Raw genomic sequence first — 23,206 nt, 5'->3', positions numbered from 1 at the left:
TTTTAGCTAGATGAGTGCAACTGCTTTCATACATATACTATGGATGCTAGAAACATACATGAAAGATTGCTCGTAGCTTTCTGTATATGCACATCAGCCTCATATCTAAAATCTCAGCTGTTTGGGTTCGGTTTTGTTTTATTGAGGGAGAGCATCGAATCAACAGACCATTTGCCAAGTTGCATTTTCAGAAAGTTAAAAACATGCCACCACCTTATTCGACATGACCCAGCTACCTGAAAGGACTTCACACTTACAGTCAGTTGCAGTAGTACATTAATTTCTGTCACATAGATCTAAATAGACGAATTGGCCATCTGCAATTAATTCGCATTGTACAAATAGTTTGAAAACTGAGCAGTCCATATTTGGGACAGAACAATCTATTTTTAGCTTTTCAAGCGAGTCTGTTTTGTGTTCTTTGTAGAGTCAGTGACATTCTTTCAATTTTTTTCAGCTTAATTAACACGAAAGAAATTTGTAATCTGAGAAGGCAGCAGAAACATAAATCCCTGAAACCCATGAATATGTAAGAAAGCAGAAGATGGTAGCTTTGTGAGAAAAATGGGCAGCTGATAGGAAAAAATGTGTGATGGTGATTTGGGAGGGGAGGTGTTCTTTTTTTAATAGGGGGACAGACTAATTTTATACAGCATATTTGTTGATTTGGAAGCATACATTTACAACTGCTAATTCCTGAATTCATTATTCTGAACATGGCAAGAGTTACATGGAGGCTGACATTTTGGTTCTGCACAACTACAAAAAGGGGAAGAGTACAGATCACTTCATGTACAACAGTCATCTGTACAATGGTATACATGCGCCTAGCTTGGGGTTGGGCCTGGGGCCCTTTGCTCACATGTGTTTGCAAGACTGGACCTTTGTACAGACATGTGTGCGTTCATCTGTGTTTCACATTTTGCAAGCAAACAGGAGGAGTTCAGCTATAATCACCGTTTTCATTATAAACCTGCAGTGGCAAATGCAAAACTGTACATGCATGTCTAAATGACTGAAATACATCACTAATGAGAGGATATTAATTGAAGGCTTAAAGGCAAAACTGTCACTGTGGCCGCAGGAAAACTATTGGTTCTAGACACAAAGATGGAAAAGGAGAAGATTGAAAAGTGAATGAAGGAACAAACTCCAAGCACAGTCATTGAATAAAAAGTAATAGGTGTTTCTTTAAAATAATTGTAAGGTCTCTGCACATGGAAACAGGCATTTGTGTGTACAGATTCACACAATATTAGGCTGCAACACTTGCCAGCGTTCATTGGGAATCAGCAGAGTGTCTGTACATTGTAAGAGCTTGTAGAACATCTTCCCAAGTAAAAAGAAAGCTTGATAGCTGATTTGGAGTGGGCAAGTAGAGAAATGAATGCTAATAGATGTTCACCCTCTTTGGGATCTCTGTAAAAGACTCCCATGGACTGGGCCAAGGGCAATATTTTCAAAAGCACCCACGTGATTTAGGAGCCTACATGCCTAAGAAACTTTTGAAAATGGGACATAGGCTCCTAAATCATGTAGGCCACATTTTAAATGGTATGTAGGTGCTTAAAGATGCAGAAAGTATGGTTTTCAAAAAGGCTTAGGTGCTAACTCCCATAGTTGCCTAGGTGCTTTTGAAAATCCCATTTTGTGCCTAATTACATTTAGAAATCTGGCCCACTGGCACTTCTGAAATTTTTACCCCAAAAGCAAGTTTCAGTTGCCCAGCTAGCTTCAGTATGAAAAGATTATCAGAATTAATTGCAGAAACCTGTTCAGCTCCTTCTGTAATACTTACTCATGGGCCAACCCAACCCTGTGACAATTTACAAAAAAGATGTGCACCAAAAAAGTGCATTTTACAAGCAGATAGCTGAATTTAGCTCCCAAAACCACAAGCATCTTTGAACACATGAAGCTAGGTAGAATCCATGACTATCATCCAAAACAATGTGTCATTTTGAATTGTCAGTTCAGGAAACCATTTCCTGAAGAGTGTAATTGACTTGTTTAATGCTGATTGGTTCTGTGACATAACATCAGTATAGTAGAACCTGAGAGTTAGGAACAACTCGGGAATGGAGGTTGTTCATAACTCTGAACTGTTCGTAACTCTGAACAACACGTTATGGTGGTTCTTTCAAAAGTTTACAAATGAACATTAACTTAATACAGCTTTGAAACTTTACTATGCAGAAGAAAAATGCTGCTTTTAACCATCTTGATTTAAATGAAACAAGCACAGAAACAGTTTCCTTACCTTGTGAAATCTTTTTTGTAACTTTTTTTTTTTTAGTAGTTTACATATAATACAGTACTGTGCTGTATTTGCTTCTTTTGTGGGGGTGGGGAGATGTCTCTGGCTTCTGCCTGATTGTGTACTCTGGGTTCCAAATCAGGTGTGTGGTTTACTGGTCAGTTCGTAACACTGGTGTTCATAACTCTGAGGTTCTACTATACTTTACAGGTGAGATTTCTTCAAGTACAGCAAAGCAATGGCTGCTCCATTGAATTCAGCAAACCTCTCACACCTACATCAAGTTTCTGGGAGCACCGGTCAATCATGAGAAAGTCCCGATTCATCAATAATAGCCCATTTAGAATTTTTTTAAGACTATAATTTTATTACCAGAATTTATTTGCTAGGAAGTATTTAAAATGATTTAAGCCCAATCATATATTTGTGACTATATTTATTTATGCCACTGTTCTCAGTGTGTGTTAGGGAATTCTTTTCCTGTATTTCACTGTAGCTGTATGGAATCTACAGGAATTTACTGTTCATGCCTGTGCCTGCTTTCTGGTAATGTGCCCTCTTTGTCATTTGATTCCTTTATTCACTTGTATTAAAAATGTTCAGCTCTTGTAAATGTGACTCCTGTCTTATAGTCTGAAATCTACAATTCATGTGTAATACCAGCCATAAAGGGCCCACTTTTCAGGACTGTCTCACTTGCACGTATTGTTACCATCACTGCATGCATTATTGTGGCAATTGCATGACAAATTAGGCATGCATTTTTGGAGCCTATAATTGAACATGTGTAATTTTTGAAAATAGAAGCCTAAAATAAGGTGTGTTGTTTTTTTTTTAATTTTGTAAAAAATGTTTCACTGCAAAAGTTTTACATGAATGCATCCTATATTTAAAAGGGTGTGTTATACACCCACACACCCCATTAGATTCTAATGTCCTTATTATTTAGAAACAATAAGAATGTTATAAAGCTGCCCAGAAGTATAGAGAAAGGAAATGTGCTATTACATCTGTGATTGAAGAGGCATGTGGCTAGTGAGTGGAATGAACTGTCAGAGATTGCTGAAGAGAAAGGAATGAAGTTGTGAACTAGTGTTTGCAGCTTTAGTTTTCTGGAATCTAGAAATTTCTGGAAGGTGAGAAGGGTGTCCCATACAATGTTCTGTAGAAAGCTGTCTTGCTCTTCTTAATTTTTAAGTCTTCGTAGTGTTGGATTTGCTTGGTATTTTTCATTCCAACTGTAGTAAACATGAAACCTGCTGACCAGTGCTACAAACTGGAGTTTAATGTTTTGCAATTACCAAACATCAGTGTAAAAATTTATCTGACTCTGTGGGCCTGATTCTCATGTGCACTGAAGTCTCTCTAGAATGAAAATTATACATGCATAAAGTTGAAAGAGGAGATAGGAAACAAATGACTGAATGGACTGTAAACAAATATATTTCTTTTGAAATAAAATTTAAATATTGTCAAGAATTTATAGACAGGATTCATGCTCATCTCAAAATGTGTGGTCCTGTCTGGCCAGCTCAGCACCAATGCACTGGGCGTTTAGCACATTAGGACTGATTTGATTGAAACTTCATAAGAAGTTAGGTGCTGAAAAAGCAAATAAGTTGGTTAAAGTGCATGAGTATCTATAAGCAGATACAGAAGAATTGCAGGCGTAACTAATTAGTGAGCTGGGACTTGGTTACTGTGTTTGACTTACAGAATTGCAAGTTTTTCATTCTGGACAAGAGGTGTATGCTCTTGTGTGTCTGAGGAATAACTATGCTTACAAAGCAAATCACATACTAGGTGTTTTGAGTTTCATTTCATAAAGGCTTTGTGAGGATTTTTTCATTGAGTATTTTCGCTGCATTAAAACAAAAACCAATGGGCTTTTCAGATGAGTGGAAATCACAGCCACCTTGCCACAGAGTGGCAATCACTTGTGTTTTGTTTGAGGAAGGGAAAATTTCATCCTTAAAGTATAATTGAGTACAATAATAAACAGGAAATCGATCCCAAAAGTCTGATTCTCTTTGTTTTAAGCCCCATAAGAAAGTCTGTATCTCTTGTGAGGAAACTGAGTCTCTAAAACACTTATTTAATGTAACAGTTGCAAAATAAGTAAGGTAGTCAATGGTACCATTGGCTTTTATAGTCCAGCTGGTTACTTGCCAATGTAAACAACAACTTAAAGGCTTATTTTTACTAGAATTTATTTTCATGTGATTTCAGATATAGTCTGATGTGAACCATTCCAGTTCATCCCTAATTGCCAAGAGGAATAACTATTTAACTACTTATTGGAATAATGTTGTTGTTTATAAAAGAAACTGCCCCAAATTGTCATCCCTAAAGATAGAATAAACCTCTCTTCTACTTTATTCATTTTCTTCTTACAGATTTTCCTTTTCTAAGAGTAACAGAATATTTCCTTTTATTTTTTTAAACACAGAGATTAAATCTATTATTCTTTTCTCTGAATGGCCTTGCAGTCCAATGTATTGTCTGTTGTTGAGTCAGATTACACACTGTACAGTAGTCAAGTCTTTAAACCATTGCATCATTAAATAACAGTAAGTACTTTATTGCTGCTGAATCACTTACGGGAAAGATGGGTTTATCACCTATTTACAAGTGCAGCACAGGCCCAAAATATTTCAGACATCTCCATATACTACCTAACCTTCTAATTGGACAAATTGTGTAAATGGCATAGCTCTTTGCAACTGTTCTAACCCAGTGGGTTCTCAACCAGGGGTGGGCCCCCTGTGGAGCTGCAGGCAAATGCACTGCTTGCTACCCCCTGATGCAGGTCCTGGCTTTTATATGCAGAAAACTAGTTGTTGTGGCACAGGTATTTTATAGCATGGGGGGAAGGTGGTTCAGAAAGAAAAAGGTTGGGAACCCCTGTTCTAACCTATTCTGCTTACTATATTTTGCTCTATTTAATATTTTGCAAATAGTGCAGTAGGATCTTTAAGTTCTTGCCTAGCCTCAGAGTTAAAATTGAAATTGCTCTGATTTGTTTGGTTCTAGCTAATAAATATTACTTCAGGAGGAAGGGATAAAAATGACTTGGATATAAATTTTTGCAAATATTTCTATGAATTACAGAAGTCACTCTGCAAGTTGGGTAGTGTGGCCACAAAAGGCTCTAAAGGAGAGGGGGAGGGAGAGAGTCTCCAGTCAGAATCTTGCATCCAAGAACTGTTCAGCCAGATTCAGAACTTATGACTAGGGCACATCTGTTCTCATAAGCAGTGGGAAAGTCTGTGTTGCTGCTACAAAGGTGAAGGAATCGCAGAAGGCTTTCCACATCCACCATGTGCACTGTTCATATGCAGTTTGCAGGTAGGTGTTCCAAAGGGAATTAAGGGAGCGTAGGCTTGTCAAACAGAAGTAGTGGGTCCAAGCCTTAGCGATTAGCACATACCAGCATGCTGAAACTTGGAACCCACAGCAGCCCTTTTACTCAGGCTTTGCTCCCTTTTGAAGGATTTGGTCTAATCTTCGTAATAATCAAGATAAAAGGACGTGATGTGCACATGGGCTGAGTATTTGCAGCTTACACTGACTTTAGCTGGAGTTCTGGCTGTTCAGCACTTCTGAAAATCTGGTCCATAGTTATTAGCTAACATATTGCCCAATTCTGTTCACTGAGTTCAGCTGGAGCAGGACTGTTATCCCTTTGTTCCTCACAGTGTTGTCAGAAAAGGAAGACACACGTTTTGAAAGTACGGACTTCAGTCGGAGTTGTATGCATGTTGTTTTTGCACTATGCAGGCCTTAAAAGAGGGATACATAGTCATGAATCTTAAGAAGATTCTAATTTAGGACCTTATTGCAATCATTAAAATCTGCAGGCAAATAACCTTTTGTTCTAAAATTAAAAATAAAATAGACTTCTTTGTCACCAAGAAATTTAAAAAGTTCTTCACTTGCAAAGCAAGTCAGACAGTAGAGGGAGCACAAGTTAACTAACAGCCACTATTCTGAAATCCATGGGATGTCAACATTCATGGCACCATAAATCAGGTTAGTAGAAATCAAATAAAGAAATAAACAAGTAAAAGCCATGTTGGTTTGTGGTCTACAGGAAATGGGGGTGGGGACTGCAGTTTGTCTAATGAAAATGGGTTAAACTAAGTATTACTAAACAACGGAGAGAGGCCCAAAATGGCACCTTAATATGGAGTCTTTGCACATTTCAAGGGGAGATTGTATTTAAATTCCTGGATCAGAACCTGCCTCCCCAGATTTGGGTCTGGGTTGGATTCAAAACCAGAAAGGGACTATTTTCTCTTTCTTCTTTGGATGGAAGTGATATCTCAATAGACTTCATGCAGTTTTGGTGCCATAACCACTGAAGCTAAATGGGAACATTGGTCCTAAACTAGCCTGGAATTGAACCCCCAGCGTTGACTCTTTACCCCATTTCTGCTAAACAATTGATAACTCTACTGAAAAACAAACAAACAAAATCTCGCACCCAATTAATTATAGAAAGTAACCAGGGACGGCTCCAGGGTTTTGCTGCCCTACGCAGCTTTTTTTTTTTTTTTTTTTTGGCCGCTATCAGTGGCTGCTCCACCGCGCCACTTTCTTCTTCGGTGGCACTTCGGCAGCAGGTCCTTCTCTCCGAGAGGGACCGAGGGACCTGCCGCCGAATTGCCACCAAAGAGCCCGATGTGCCGCTCCTTCCCCTTGGCGGCCCCAAGCATCTGCTTGCTGAGCTGGTGCCTGGAGCCGGCCCTGAAAGTAATCGGCCATGTCCCTTTGACAATAACACAAAATCCTTAACAACTGATATGCTTGACAATTCAGGAGCCAGAATATATTGAACCTGTGCTGGTATTTTTGGTTTTGAACATACAGCATCTCCAAGATACAGTTTTCATACACAATGAGTCAAATGTGATTGTGTTTTGAAGTACCAGGGTTGAACTTGGATTTGTTGCTGAAATGTATGTTTTCTTGGGGATCATATTCATTACTGGGTTTGTTGCAGCTAGAGAATGACATTTACATGACAAACTTTCTGCTGTAAAAGCCAAACTCAATTGGCTATAAACTTGAACATGAAAAATTCTAAGAATCCAGGGTTAGATGTTACATTTAGAGGGAATGTAGGACAGCAAGACGTGAATCTGGTCTGCTCTCTTTATGAATTTTTTCAATAAAATGATTTGAGTTTGTTAACTTTTTACTGCTTAAGAAGATTATTTGGTTCATAGAAAAATAATTCAGATTGCTTAAGTTTTAAAGCTTTTCTAATAAGAAAACTTCAAAGAGGTTCCTTTCATGATAGCATTAAAGTAAAGCAGGTAAAGTGAAATGTTCCTACATTGGAATGTAGTTTGAAAAAAATAGTTTTTTTTTTAAACAAAGATGAATCCATAGAAATATTTGTACAAATCTGTATTAAAAAGAACAAAATGTATTTTAGTGACTAAACGCTTTATTAAAGATAAATATAGTAGTTGATAGTGTGACCATTTTGGAGATATGGCTGTATTCAATTGCAGATTCCGTTTAGCTTTGTGAACACCATTTTGTGATTGTAACCTTTACTGCAATCTTCATTGTGTGTTGCAATGTCCATGTTGGACTCAGATATGCAGTCTATGCTGAAAACCAGCCTAATCCTGACTCAGTCTGTTCTAGAGACTGTGTGTTCGTGATAAGGTGTGGGGCACTTCAAAGAGGGCTAATAATGGCCCTTGCTAGCTCTCTCATTTCATTGAATGATTCTTCCCTACTGGAACAATGAGTTCTCTACTAGTAGGGCCATTGACTTTGAATGGCTCTCGGTGACTAACCCAGTTCCTTGGGACAAAAGACACAGAGGCAGGGGGGGAGGAGAGAGAGGGCTGGAGCGAGGAACTCCTGGACAGAATGGGAGGGAGATGGTTTTAAAAGAAAGGTTCGATGAGATTTCGAAGGAAGGGGCTAAATTTCTGTCACCACTTGTAAGCAGAACTTGCTGAAGAGAGTGAAGACACAAGAGACTCTCCCTTGATTAAAGATGCTGGCCAGAACCAGGACTCGCAGACAGGGTGAGATCAGACTAGGGGGGGTTGAATTCATAGATCTGTAATTCTACTGTGCTTTTTTAAGAGTAAAATGTGTGTGGTTAGGAAATCTTTTGCTAAGTCGGTGTTCTTGCTTTACTCTCCCATTGGCCCTGATGAATTTAACTAGAAAACCAGAGCTCCCACAGCCAGGTTAGGGTGACCAGATGTCTCGATTTTTGGGTCTTTTTCTTATATAGGCTCCTATTACCCCCACCCCCTGTCCCGATTTTTCATGCTTGCTGTCTGGTCACCCTAAGCCAGGTGGACCCTTATTTTTGTACATACATATTAAGAGATGGTAACCAATGTGTATGGTAAAGGAATACAGAAGAGTTGAGGCATTATAGGTTATGAATTACAGTAAGTATATATTGTTTTTGTAAAAATTATATGGGGGGGTTCTGTATCAGATCATCTCATTTGCCCCATATTTCCTCATATAGTTCAGTAGTTAATCTAAAAAGGATCAGAGCAAAAGATTTGTTTTAGAATGGGTAAAGGGTGTAGAGTGTAGGAGCAGCATAATAATTTAATTCTATTTTAGGATCATAGCTATGCTGACAGAATGTATGTTCATTCACTCAGCATAGCCTTCCCCACCTCCCCAACCAAAAAATAAGGTATATTATAGCCATCAGGCTTCAATACATCTACTATAGCAAGTGTAGATCAAGGGAAGGAATACAAGATAGGGAACAGATCAGTTGATTAAACCAGTGGCTCTCAATGTTTACAGATTACTGTATCCCTTTCAGGAGTCCTATTTGTCTTGCATACCCCCAAGCTTCACCTCACTTAAAAACTACTTGCTTACAAAATCAGGCATAAAAATACCAAAGTGTCACAGTACACTATTGCTGAAATATTGCTTATTTTCTCTTTGTTTTCATATAATTTATAAAATAAATCAATTGGAATATAAATATTGTACTTGCATATAATCAAGTCATTGTCTATATAAAATTGTAGTTTGTACTGATTTCGCTACTGCTTTTTATGTAGCCTGTTGTAAAACTAGGCAAACATCTAGATGAGTTGATGTACCCCCTGGAAGACCTCTGCATACCCCTGGGGTTATGCATTCACTTTACTGAGAACCACTGGATTAGACAGTCTCCAAACAAGTTGGAAGTGCATGGGGCTGTAGCAAATGTACTACACCTGACATGCAAGAAACAAAGACAAATTGAGCTAAAACCACCCTGTGCTGTACTTTATCTAGAAAGATGTCAGTCTTTCACATATGTATAGAATACATGACAGCTGCATATATACCTGAGCAGAGATTGAAAAATCTACTGACCCATGTCAAATAGGACACTTCCCTGTATAATTGTGGATACCAGCGCATTCAACTTCTGCAGCTATACACTTTCCTTTACAAAATGCATGAGTGTTGTTGGCACTCTGAACTTCTTAATTAACTCCTTTAGGGACAAGGTGGTAGGACAGCATGGCTTAGCACTAATAGTCACTTTACTCTTAAACAGCACTAGAGAGCTACAGATCTTTGAAAAAGAACCCAGTCTTCAACACCCCCCCTATAGTCTGGTCTCACCTCTCCTGTGAGTCCTCATTGGGTCAACATCCACCAGATAGGCAGCCCTTCCTACCTTTTCTCTTTGTAATCTGGTCTTCCTGGATGCACTGTGATTGTGACACTGGATGTACTGCCATGTTGTGAGCTCCATTGTTTTGTGAATGACATTTTGACTGTAACTTTCATTTTGGAGGGTGACCTTCATCTTGCATTGCAACTTCCATTGTGTATTACAGCATCCATTTTGTAGTAGAGGCTTGACTGAATGACTGCCTCAGGATCGCTGACACAGAACAATCTAGGACCATCAGCTTTGACCATCTCCCAACAACTCACTCACAAGAATGATGAACTCTCTACAGAAGCCATGGCTGGGGGGAAGAGATTGGACTTTCTCCTTAAATATTGTCTCTGATCCTTTGGTCATGTGCCCAGGCTGAGAAAGTCTCTCTTTGAGGAGACTGTCTATAAACTCGCTCACTAGAATATTCAGGGGAAATGAACACACTTTTCATTCAAGTGTATATTCATGGAAAATGCTGTGTGGAATATGCTGTGTGGCATTCGCCCAGTTCTAGTAATAATAACACACATGCTCATGCATGAGCTAAGCCAAACAGGCCTAGAAATACAAAGTTAAGGCTGAATCCTAAAAAAGGCAATGTAGGGACATTAGGACCCAAAATGTCCTCTAAAAGCTTGGTTGTATTTCAGCTTGCTGGATAGGATTCTCCCTGCAGCTACACGATATTTCAAATAACAAAATCAATTAAATCTATTCCTTTCTGTGTGTCTCACAATAGGCAGCGCTGTGCATGCTTAGCACGTGTGCTGCTTTGGTACAGAGACACTGTCAAGACAGAAATCATTTTAAACAAAACAAATAATGTGGCTGCTGAAATCTTCCTCTGGAAGCCGTCCTTGGATGAGGCCTTCCTGACCAGTCATTTACATGGAGTTAGTGTCTTCCTCAGTAATACTCACCAGTTCAAAGGTAAAATATTTCAGGATAAATGTGTGGCTGTGTAAATGAAATGCAGCCAAGTGAGAGAACCCTGCATGGAGCATGGGACTGTCCCTCCATCATATGCCAGAGGGGACTCAACGCTGTTTCAAGTAGACTGCAGCAGAAGGAGTCATTAGGGAGAAGGAGTCTGCCAGGAGCCTGTTCTGCACCTGCACTTTCTTGAATCTAGTTTAGGGTGACCAGATGTCCCGATTTTACAGGGACAGTCCCGATTTTTGGGTCTTTATCTTATATAGGCTCCTATTACCCCCCACCCCACCCCCGTCCCGATTTTTCACATTTGCTGTCTGGTCACCCTAATCTAGTTACTCCAAAACCATGCAGAGGACACACAGAGGGGTTTATAGGCTGGCATAGAAGGCTTTGCTGCACCCGAGGGGGTGGTGGGGTGTGAATTCCATCCGAGTCCTCACCTTTGCAGCATTCCCTACACAAATCAACAAAGAGTCCTGTGGCACCTTATAGACTAACAGAAGTATTGGAGCATGAGCTTTTGTGGGTGAATACCCACTTGCATCTGACGAAGTGGGTATTCACCCACGAAAGCTCATGCTCCAATATGTCTATTAGTCTATAAGGTGCCACAGGACTCTTTGCTGCTTTTACAGATCCAGACTAACACGGCTACCCCTCTGATACCCTACACAAATCCTGATTCCTCAGCATTAGTGCAGGGAGGGATGAATTTCTATCAACAGCTCTTTACTAGCACAAATACAGTAACCCCATAGACTGAAGAGGAGAGGGTGATTTACACATACAGTATTACTGCATTAATTTATGTGGAGCATGCCAGAGGCCTAGTAACTAAAGGCCAAATCCTATAAGGTGCTGAGAATCTTCCACTCCCATTGAAGTCCATGCAGGCTGAGTATTCTCAGCGCCTGCCAGGACTGGGCTCTCAGCTCTGAAACTTGCTCAATGTTTACATGGTGTAGCCTTAGCTGTAAGAAGTTAATTGCTTCAGAAGTGGATAGGCTACTCTTCCTCAGACACGAGAGCATGCACGAGGAATGGAAAAACAAATTCTGCATTACAATACCCAAGAGCATAAAGCAAACAGGTGACTTGTAAAAGAAAAAGCCATTGGGTTTCTGCCCTGTTTGTTTCTTGATGGTGGATAAAGAAGGCCTGAGAAGTAAGTGTGTGTGTGTGTGTGTGTGTGTGTGTGTGTGTGTATTTCCAAAAAGAAAAGTTTGCTTCTTTGTTACTTAAATATATAAAATGTATGGAAATGTTGGGAGCTCAGATGAGAATTGAGGGTTTTTTGAAATACAAGAGCGTTGAAACTTTAACAAAGCCATCGTTCTCCCAACTGTTTGAGTTAAATAGGTATTAATAAAAAACAAAACAGTTTTACAGTCTAATAAAGATCACTTCCCACTGTAATAATTATTTATTTTATTTATTTGTATTACAGTAGTGCCTAAAGATCTCAACTGAGATGGAGGCTTCATTTTGCTGAGTACTGTACATAGTCATAAGAAATGGTCCCTGCCCTGAAGTGCTTATAATCTAAGTAGGCAAAACTGACAAAGGATGGGAGGGGAAAGAGAGGCATAGAGAAGGGAAGTGATGTGCCCAAGATTGTACAGCAGATCAGAGGCAGAGCTAGGTGTAGATCCCAGATATCTTAAATACCAATTCAGTGCTTTGTCCACTAGACTGCATTGCCTCTCCATTGACATAATGGTTTCATTGCATGGCACCTCTGAAATCCTAGTCCTGTCAAATCTCCAGTTATCCATAGAGTCGAGTCTTCCAAGAAAAAAATCAGTGTAGATAAGAACTTAAGCTCCAGTTCTAGAACTGCATTTGTGTGCTGTATGAATACAGATTTAAGATAGGGCCCTTAGTTTTTAATGTAAAAATAACAAGGCAGGAAAAAAATATTTTTTTTAGATAACCTTTTCAGGTTTTTGTGCTAAGAAAAACAGCAAAAACTCAATTCTGTTTCCTTTGCAGGTCACCTTTAATAATGGTGGTTGGTACTGAGAGTAGTATAGCTTTGCCACACTAAAACCTATGTGCAATTATATAAGCTATTTTGTGTGTGATGGTTTGGGGGAAGGGATAGCTCAGTGGTTTGAGCATTGGCCTCCTAAACCCAGCATTGTGAGTTCAATCCTTGAGGGGGCCATTTAGGGATCTGGGGCAAAAATCTGTCTGGGGATTGGTCCTGCTTTGAGCAGGGGATTGGACTAGATGAGCTCCTGAGGTCCCTTCCAATCCTGGTATTCTATGAAGGCTGTTTGAATTTATAATGTAAAAAGTGGCAGACACTTTATAGCACATTAGAACCTGTGACAATGTACCAAGATCTATTTAGAAATCCTCTTATACCCCTTCCTGTTACACTCCATAAAATGAAAATGCTCAGCCAGTAATTAGACCTAAATAATAATAATATTAATCTGTGCACTGCCTAAAGAACAAACTGGTAATGAAATTGTAACTCAGACTCATAATCTGCCTCTCAGATCCCACCCTTTGAAAGCAACATGTCACATGTGCTGCCTGGAGCACTAGGATGTACTTGTGCTGCAGTTTCATAAGACACTTTTTACAAAGTTCAATGCTGAATGCCTGAATGGTTGGAAAATAAATAAATAATCAAAAAGAGAAGATGGGTGAAGGTAGAAGTTGAAAGGCGATAATTCTGTGTTTTTATGATCATAATCCTGAATTCCTTAAAGTCTGTTTTCATTTAGTTAAAGACAGGGCCGCCCAGAGGATTAAATGGGTCTGGGGGCCCCCGCCACCGAATTGCCGCCAAAGAAGCTTCGGGGTCCCGGGCCCCACAAGAGTTTTCCAGGGCCCCCTGAGCGAGTGAAGGACCCCTCTCCAGGGGCCCCAAAAAGCTCTTCTGGGGCCCCTGTGGGGCCCGGGGCAAATTGCCCCACTTGCCACCCCCCCCCCCGGGGCGGCACTGGTTAAAAGGCAGTTTAGAAGGGGGGGAGGGGTAGGACTTAAAAAAAAAAAACAACCTTGTGGCCGATTCAATAAGTAGGTTTTGGGATTTTTTTTATTTTTATTTTTTTTAACTTTAGGTTTAGAATTTTTGTATGGAAAATTCTGTTCTACTGGAGAGGGAAACATTTCCCATTAGCTCTGTTTGTTTTGGTGTGCTCCAGAAGTGGTTTCAGTTTGTTCTTTTGGGAGAATATTGATGGTACACCTATTTCTTTATTAGTGGCATCGCACATTTTATTACACCCTGATTGTTTCCTATTCGATAGGACCTACTGTTGTTCTACTTGATGATAGTTTCTTGATCTACCTGAGTTTCATTGAGGATCATTTATTTTTTGACCTGGTTTGCCTGTTAATGCTTGTTGACCTTTTTTTTTTTTTTTTTTTTTGCTGGTGCCTGCAAGGGACAAAAATTTGCATAGGCTGCTAGCTCCATGTTCCGTTGGCTTTGTTTTTCCTTAATAGATTATTGCTTGGTTCAGTTTATTTGTTCCCCTTAAACTGGCTCGAGGTTACTCTAGGGCAGGGGTTCTCAACCTTTTCTTTCTGAACCTCCGCCCAACCTGTTATAAAAACTCCCCGGCTCACCTTTGCCACAATAATTGGTTTTTTGGTGCATATAAAAGCCAGGGCTGGCATTAGGGGGTGAACAAGGAGGGCAATTGCCTGGAGCTTATGCCACAGGGGCTCCCACAAAGCTACAACCTGAGTGGCGGGGCTCAGGGCCCTGGGCTTCAGCCCCAGGTAGCAGGACTTCAGCTTTCTATCCTGGGCCCCAGTGAGTCTAATGCTAGCCATGCTTGGCACCCCCCTGAAACCTGCTCGTGGCCCCCCAAAGGGCCCTGGACCCCTGGTTGAGAACCACTGCTCTGGGGTCCCTTGTTTACCATGTCAAAGGGCAAGCAGGAGACTTTGAAACTTTTTTTCCACTGAGATGTTGTTAATTTCGAGCCCAAAGGATTTTGCATGATGGAATATGGCTCCATTTACCAGAAATGTAAACTGCAAGAGGCCATTGGGGTCTCATGCGTTTTGAGACCTCCTCCTAGGAATTGTTCAGGCAATGACAGAACTAATCAAGGCAAATAAAAGATGGATATGAGTCTAAATTGTAGCCTTAATTAATCACCACATCAGACTGGTGGGAAGGCCAGGTTTACTGGGATTACTCATCTTGAGAATTGTAGGTCTGATCCTGCATTACTGAAGTCTTAACCCAAGAGCATAGGCCTTTAATGCTTTTGTTTTATTTATCATGCTATATTTAAAAAAAAAAAACAGCCTGCAGAAGAGAGAAAACATCTCTAATCAACACGAGTGTCCGTGCACACACTCAGAGATACACTAGGTGCCCTTAAAAAGTGCCACCTGGTTGAAAGATTCCACTGGTTCCAGTGATGCTCCCTATTTTTACAAGGGGGAATTCTCTTAGACCCACTGGAACAGTAGGGTCATGAACCTATGGGGCAGCAGCATAATGTGGACCTCTCCCAAGGAAAACTTATTGCTACTCAAGGGTCCAATCCTGCCAGGTGCTCAGGACCAGTGGAATTTTTTTGGGCACCCACTGCATATAATTGTGTTAATTAATTATTTCCCCCAATACTATAAATCCTCTAGAAAATAATAAGGCCCTGAAAACAACATTGCCCGAGAGTGGAGCAGAAAAAAAGGAAGGCATCTGCATCCTTCCTTCCCATACAATGAATGGTATTAAAAAAGGAAACAGGGTTTAGGCCTTGCCTTGCAGGATGCTACGTTATATGTTTAGGTGGGGGAGAATTCCAGATTCACAGGTGTTTGACAAGAAGGGATCAGCCTCCCTTCCTCTCAAGATCACACTTTCGTGGGATCAGCATTCCAGTCCATCGACCCACGTTGCCGCAGTGCAAGAGAAGGTGACAGTCCTGCAGGTGGACTGGTTAAAGATAGTAGAGGCGATCGAGGTGCATGAGCTAGAGAACATTTTCAGATGTGGATACCCTAGTTAAACAATGTCTAGTTCATTCTTTGTAGGGGGATCAGTATAGTATAACTTAAGGACTTTTCTCCTTTTCTCTTTAACACCAAGAAAGCTGGTTACTTACAGAAATCTCCTGAACTCTTTGAAAGGTTACACACAAAGTTTACTGCTTACTTATTTTAAGGCTGAGTCAAAATTGAATCAGAGAGTCAAAAGTATAACTAGAACATAAGAGCAATGGATTTAAGATTGTCATCTGAGCACTATGTCCCCTTAATGAATGGCCTGTGTCAAATAGGCTACCCTACCTCCATCCCAGAGACAGGAACAAAGGATAGTTACATCACCACCATTCCTCCTCCTTCCCAGGCCACCAGTCTTTGTCTCCTGTTAATCCTCTCAACTCTCATCAAATCTAAATCGTCTTTAATGGGAGATGAGGACACCCAGCACCTCCCAGGATCAGGCCCAAAAATTGTATTTGAAGACTGAAGGCCTAATTTTAATCTCACTAACACCAGTGAAAGTCAAGAGTAACACTAATGAAGTCAGTGGAGTTTAACCAAGGTGAGATCAGAATTAGACCCTAAAGATTCTGTCCATCCAGTCAGAAAAAGGAGTAAGGGAAAGACATTTCCCAAGTGTCTGTTCATATGAAAAATTGGTGTAGAATTAAATAGCTGATATGAAAGAGACAGTGTCAACTTAAAATCTAGTCAGTTAACAAAATAATAAGTTAAAGCAGTTTCAAGAACTACACCTGCACCTGGATTATTTCTAAATCAATTTATGTGGTTGTTACCATGACATGTTCATGCATATCACACACAACAGGAAAAACTAACTGTGCAGACTGTCCACAGAAAACAGAGTGAAAATGGCTATACAGTGTCCTGTCAAATGTGCAAAGTAAACACATTAAAATAGAGAAGAATTGTGTTTTTCTTTTAGTCTGTTTAAGCTGCAATATCCATAGGTGGTGGTTGTAAGTCTTCAGCAGACAGAAGTGCAGTTGTTAAGTTGACTTTGTCCCTTTCAACTAGCACTTTCCCACTTTCACTGTCATCAGTAGCCTACTACTTCTTTATAGTAACATGTCTCTAAGACCTCATAAATCAAACTATATTGCTGTCCTAGCTAGGAAGAGTATAGTCTCCATCGGTAGTGATCTTCAGTGGGACTACTGAGTTGAATAAGTGTTTGCAGGATCAGGGCCAGGAGATGTGAACGACAATGTAACAGTAATACCCATTTCCAAAAAAGATAAAATCACTCATTAATTTTCATTAGAATGCAAGACAAGGTAGAGTAATAGACAAAAAATTGAATTCGGCAAATCTATCAAATATAATCAAAAGTATTATATGAAACTTACCAACACATAAACCTCTCACAATCACCTAAGTACAAAGGTGGTCTTTTAATGTTATTAATCTCCAGAGATCCTATTGTCACTGCTTTGGAGCAATTTTTAACTTCAGGTATAAACCACCTTGACAGAATATTATTGTCTTGCCACCAGGGTAAATTCCATGCCCCTTCCCTCAAAATCCTTAAATCTAGACCCACACAGAGGTATCAGTTTCCTTGGAAATGTTTATTTTAGACTGTAAAAAAGAATCTGCAACAGGATAATATTGGATTGCAATATACCATTTCTTCTGGAGCTTTTACCGATCGTATTTAGACCCAGAAGGAACATCAACAGGTTTTAATATTTAGCTGGAAGTGTGAAACACAGTGAAAACTAAAAGGAGCCCAGTCTCACAAATTAATGCATATAGGACCTGATCTCCCATTAACGTAAACAGTGCAGGATCAGGTCAATAGGTTTTGTCTCCCCCCATGTGTAGGCCTGCAGTGGGTGAAAAAGACATAATTTTTCAGATAAATGAGGAACAGTCCCTAATACAAATGTCATGTGATCACAGAATACACACTTTTGGATAGTTCTTTTTTTACTGTTTTTAATAACGAGAGCCCCAGTTTTAATACAATGGGCCAAGTCTTTGTTCCACTGTAAATCAATGGGAGTTTTGTAAATTAGTTGAATACGTCCTTCTTATCCAACTCCACAGCCCAAGGTCCTATTACACCCCAAAGGCCGCAGGTATACAGTATACAAGGACTTTCGCAATTCCTTTGTCCCGCAGCTGCTGCAGATATACAGATCATTGCGGTCATTTCAGCACATACGTAATTCACATTTTATTTTAGGACAATGATCAGTGCCATCAGGTACAGATGCAAACAATTTCACAGCAATGATTCACTTGTCGGTGAATGTTCTACCACACTTCCAATCCAGGTAGGTTGTTTGGCCTTTTTCTGTCTGCACCTCCAATTACTATCATATTTGTGTACACATTTATGAGTACTTTGAGGCTCCAGTTAAAGATCTCCCCCAATCTGGAAGGGACTGATGACAAAGAAAATACAAAAGCGCCTTGATGCTGAGGGCAGATTTCCCCTTCTTCATAAGGTGGAACATATCGACAATTCTGCAGTCTCTTCATAACTATTACAATGGGAAACTGATGAGTTTTTACTAGGGCTGTCGATTAATCACAGTTAACTCATTAAATTATTATTTTTTTTAGTTAACTGTGATTAAAAAAATTAATCGCGATTAATCACACTGTTAAACAATAGAATACCAATTGAAATTTATTAAATATTTTTGAATGTTCTTCTACATTTTCAAATATTGATTTCTATTACAACACAGAATACAAAGTGTTGAGTGCTCACTTTATATTACTTTTTTTACAAATATTTGCACTGTAAAAATGATAAACAAAAGAGATAGTACTTGTATTAGGTGAATTGAAAAATACTAATACTATTTCTTTTGTTTTTTACAGTGCAAATATTTGTAATAAAAAATAAATATAAAGTGAGCACTGTACACTTTGTATTCTGTATTGTAATTTAAATCAATATATTTGAAAATGTAGAAAACATCCAAATAGATAGATAGATAGATATATTTCAATTCACCTCATACAAGTACTGAAGTGCAATCTCTTTATCGTGAAAGTGTAACTTACAAATGCAGATATTTTTTGGTACATAACTGCACTCAAAAACAAAACAGTAAAACCTTAGCACCTACAAGTACACTCAGTCCTACTTCTTATTCTCCCAATCGCTAAGACAAACAAGTTTGTTTACATTGACGGGAGATACTGCTGCCTGCTTCTTATTTACACTGTCACCTGAAAGCGAGAACAGGCATTCGCATGGCACTTTTGTAGCTGGCGTTTCAAGATATTTAAATGCCAGATATTCTAAACATTCATATGCCCCTTCCATGCTTCAACCACCATGCCAGAGGACATGCTTTCATGCTGATGATGCTAATTTAAAAAAAAATGCGTCAATTAAATTTGTGACTATACTCCTTGGTATTCTATTATTAACAGTGTGATAAATCACGATTATTTTTTTAATTGCTTGGCAGCCCTAATTTTTACTTTATTTTCAGTGTAAATTTTGCTCTGGCTCATATGGCCCCCACCCCACTGCAAATACCCTGTTATATAACTGGCATTTGTTTGAAAATAAATTGACTCCAAATACATTTCAAATAATAATAATAATAATAATAATTAATAAAAGCCAGGAAAATTATATATCTTCTGCTTCGATTGAATCTGGGCATTGGGGATTCAAGACAAGTCTTTGAGGTCTTGATCCAATGCTCAGTAAAGTCTCTAGGAGTCTTCCCATTGTCTTCAAAGGATTATGGATCAAGGCCCAGTTTCCCTGTCACTTTCACGATTGACACCAACAGAATCACTGAAAGCCCTGAAAAATCTCCAAAGCCTTAGGTTGGGTAGGTATTCTGTTCCAGACCTATGAGTGCTTTCAGATCCACCTCCCTATAAGTAAGGACAACAGAATAGGTGCAGTCTAATAGGTCAAGATGACTTCCTGGATGCTTATTGTATTCAGGTAACCATGTTACTGCAGGTAGTTGCCACTATTTTAACTGGATGATGCACACTGGAATTTTCTTATGCAGAATTTAATTTTCCAAAGGAGGATAAATTAATTTACTTGGGATGATGGACATACATTTTCACTAATCACAGAGAGAACACAGTGATAACTAATATAGAAGCTCAGTTAGCATCTACCCCAAACTGATATTTGAGATTTGTTTTTGTTGAAATTAAGGCAAACAGGGAGCACAAATTTAGGGGTTTTTGCAAAAATGGTCCCTGGTCCTGCAAGCCCTTCAGGAATTAACTTCATGCACATGAAAACATAAAGTTAATAGATGTACAATTGTTTGCAGGATCAGGTCTACAGTGACAGTTTGTTGGTTTTTTTTAATAACTCTTTGGCATTGACCTTGTAAGCTGCTCTGCATAAACATATCTATACCTCCATTCCATGAAGCCCCACTGAAGTCTGTGAGGCTCTGCACAGCTTCCTTCCACCTGCAGATTACAGGATGAGCGCCTTAGAGAAACAAATCCCTTTTTGATAAATAGTGGGGAACTAGTATTTTACAAGAAGAAACACTAAGGCACTAACCTTTATTTTCCAACCGCGAGTGCAGTTCACGCGTTTATGCTTGTTACTGCCTGCTTTGGGTAGGGTATTTTTATTTTTTAAATCTTTTAAAAATAAACCAGAAATGGTTAGCTAACAAAAGGCATATACACAAGAGACAGGATGTAGTGCACTGTAGGCTGAAGCTTTAATCCAGCAATATTACTTTAACCATGCGAGTAGTCCCATTTACTTCAGTGGAATTATTTGCATACTTAAAATTAAACATCTGCCTCTGGTCCCAGGCCTGCAGGGAGATGATTCTGCCTATGCTGAGCTCCTTCCAGGATCAAAGTATATGGGAGTGTCGTGGCAAACGTTTAGTTGAGTAACTTTACTCACACAGAATCCCGTACATCAGTAAAGGTATATGCTTAAGTGTTTGCAGGATGGGCCTTATGTAGTTTAGAATAGCCTTAAAATTCATCAACCAATAACATGTACAAATATATATTTAAATACAAATATTTGGTTTGATGTTCTCTAATAAGTATTTTATTTATAAAGTGACAGTTCTTTGCCCATGAACAGCTTAGTTAAAATGTATACGGAATAAAGTTTATAAACTTTAATTGAATAGTTAAACCTCCAATCCTGCAAACACTTAGGCACATACTTAACTTTAAGCATGAATAGTCCTTCCGTGAGACTATTAAGTTTAAGGTCATTGAAGTTATGCATGTACCAAATTGTTTGCAGCATCAGGCCTAGAACATGATCCTAATGAATAAAATTAAGATAATTTAGTCCTAAATTGGATAAACCAATCTAGCTACAATGACTTCAGGGGGCCTGTAGGCTACAGGAAGCATTATGCACTGGTGTTTGCAGGACAGGCCCCTACTATGGTGAGCTTACTGGGGAAACTAGTAGCTGTTTACACTGCACCACTATAAAGAAATCAGGATGGTGGAATAAAAATAAAATAATTTTTCTGAAACTGGCAGGGGAACTTTTAGGCCTTAGAAAGGTATTACTTTCGTTGGAACTTGACCAGACAGCAAAGCTCACATACCAAAACTGCCCCGGGGGATTTACTGAACACAAGTACTCAGGACCTTGGTTTTGCATATCAGACAAACAAGGATGCCCAGTAAAGGGAAAATTCTGCTGTTCTACTTGCTTGCACTGGTTTTGTAGCCAAGCCACTAAATAAGCAAACTTCTGAACGTGAAGAACAAAGGGGGGGGGCATTAAAAGGGCGCATAAGAGCGAGCGCGCTCGCCTCTCCCCACATCTCGCCTCTGGGACCCGGTGCCTCCCTGGGTGTTTGGTTTGAAGAGGGCGCCTCTAGTCAGTAACTCCTGACGTTTGGGTATCATGTGAATGGTTCAGTTCCCATGGTTCAGTGTGTGAGCTTGCTTGCCCCACCCCATCTCTCTCTCCCTTCTCTATAGATCTCAATAAATATCTCCCTCTCTCGCTAAGAGAAATGCAAGAGAGAGGAGAAAAAATAAATTAGGGGAAAAACCCGCTAGTGGGGGGCCAGTTTTGCTTGGGGGGGAGACCAAACCGGCTTTTACTTCTCTCTCCCCCCCACCCCTCCCCGCCCCCCACTCCCTCTGTTTGCTGGAGAAGCCAAAGGATTCAGCAGCCTGGAAACCTAATGTGAAAAAGCAGCAGCAGCAGCAAGGAAAAAAAGGGGGGGCCTTGGACTGGAAAAACCACCATTAGGGAGGAAGAAGCAGCGGCAGCAGAAGAGGAAAACCCACACAGCCCAGAGAGGAAAAGGGACTTCTTATCCAGCAGGGAGCTGGGGGTTGGATTGACCCCTTTGGGTGCTTCAGCCCTTTGGAGAGGGGGGAGAGACAAGGAAGAGACATTTCTAGATTCTCTGTGATCAGGATTTGGGGAGGTTTCTCCGGCTGGAGCCTGTGCCTTGGATCTAAGGAGGAATTTTTTTTTGTGGGGGGTGGACCTGCAACTGGATTCGTGTGTGTGGAGGGGAAACGGGGGGGGATTTATTTTTTTAAATCCGAACTAAGCGGTGATCCAGCCAGGGGTGCGGAGATCCCCTATTTTTTTTTCCTCGGGAAAGGTGCATTGAGGGGATCGGAGTGGGTCTGGGAGGGAGGGTTAGGAGAAGCAGCAGCTGCAGCTGCTGGGGAGGAGGCCCGGCTGAGCAGCAGCAGCAGCAAAGTCATCGCCATCGGCCCCCCCCTTGGCTGGCTCCGCTCTCTCCATGTCTCTGGGCAGCGGCAGCCACAGCAGCGAGTAAAGGGGGGGGAGGAGGAGGAGGAAGAAGAAGGGAGCCCGGGAGAGTGTCTCCCTCCCTTCCCTCCCTCCCCCCAGCAGCCCCAGCCGCCTCCTGCTCCCTTCCCCTGGTCCCCCCTGCCGCCCCCTCCCCAAGATGGGCTGCTTAGGGAACAGCAAGACCGAGGATCAGCGCAACGAGGAGAAGGCGCAGCGAGAAGCCAACAAGAAAATCGAGAAGCAGCTGCAGAAGGACAAGCAGGTCTATCGGGCCACGCACCGGCTGCTCCTATTGGGTAAGGGGGGCCCTGGGGAGACGCGCCTGGGGGAGCAGGTCTGTAGGGCCACGCACCGGCTGCTCTTATTGTGTGAGGGGGGGGCCTGAAGGCCACGCACCGGCTGCTCTTACAGGGTGAGGGGCGCCCTGGGGAGACAGGGGCCTGGGGGAGCAGATCTATGGGGCCACACACCGGCTGCTTTTATTGGGGGGGGGCTGGGGAGACAGGGGCCTGGGTAGCAGGTCTGTAGGGCCACGCACTGGCTGCTCTTACAAGGTGAGGGGGGACCTGGGAGACGGGCCTGGGGGAGCAGGCCTGTAGGGCCACGCACCGGCTGTTTT

The 23,206-nt window shown here is 40.7% G+C and overlaps 1 protein-coding gene across 2 annotated transcripts in view; it reads left to right on the top strand.

Moving 5' to 3' along the window:
- GNAS (GNAS complex locus) overlaps positions 1-23,206 on the top strand; it is a 242,887-nt gene that overhangs the window by 71,651 nt on the left and 148,030 nt on the right. Inside the window, exon 1 of one of the 2 annotated variants that reach the window (XM_044986010.1) lies at positions 21,770-22,883. The exons of the other annotated variant lie outside the window; for it this stretch is intronic. Coding sequence (XP_044841945.1) covers positions 22,745-22,883 — 139 coding nt within the window. The 5' untranslated portion in view covers positions 21,770-22,744. Of the gene's footprint in view, positions 1-21,769; positions 22,884-23,206 lie in introns of those variants that run through there. 2 annotated transcript variants of the gene reach the window in all.

The sequence above is a fragment of the Mauremys mutica genome, chromosome 13 (assembly GCF_020497125.1).
Source record: "Mauremys mutica isolate MM-2020 ecotype Southern chromosome 13, ASM2049712v1, whole genome shotgun sequence".
Classification (NCBI taxonomy): domain Eukaryota; kingdom Metazoa; phylum Chordata; order Testudines; family Geoemydidae; genus Mauremys; species Mauremys mutica.
Note: the sequence above shows the minus strand (reverse complement) of the source record. Positions and strands in the feature narration are given on the sequence as shown.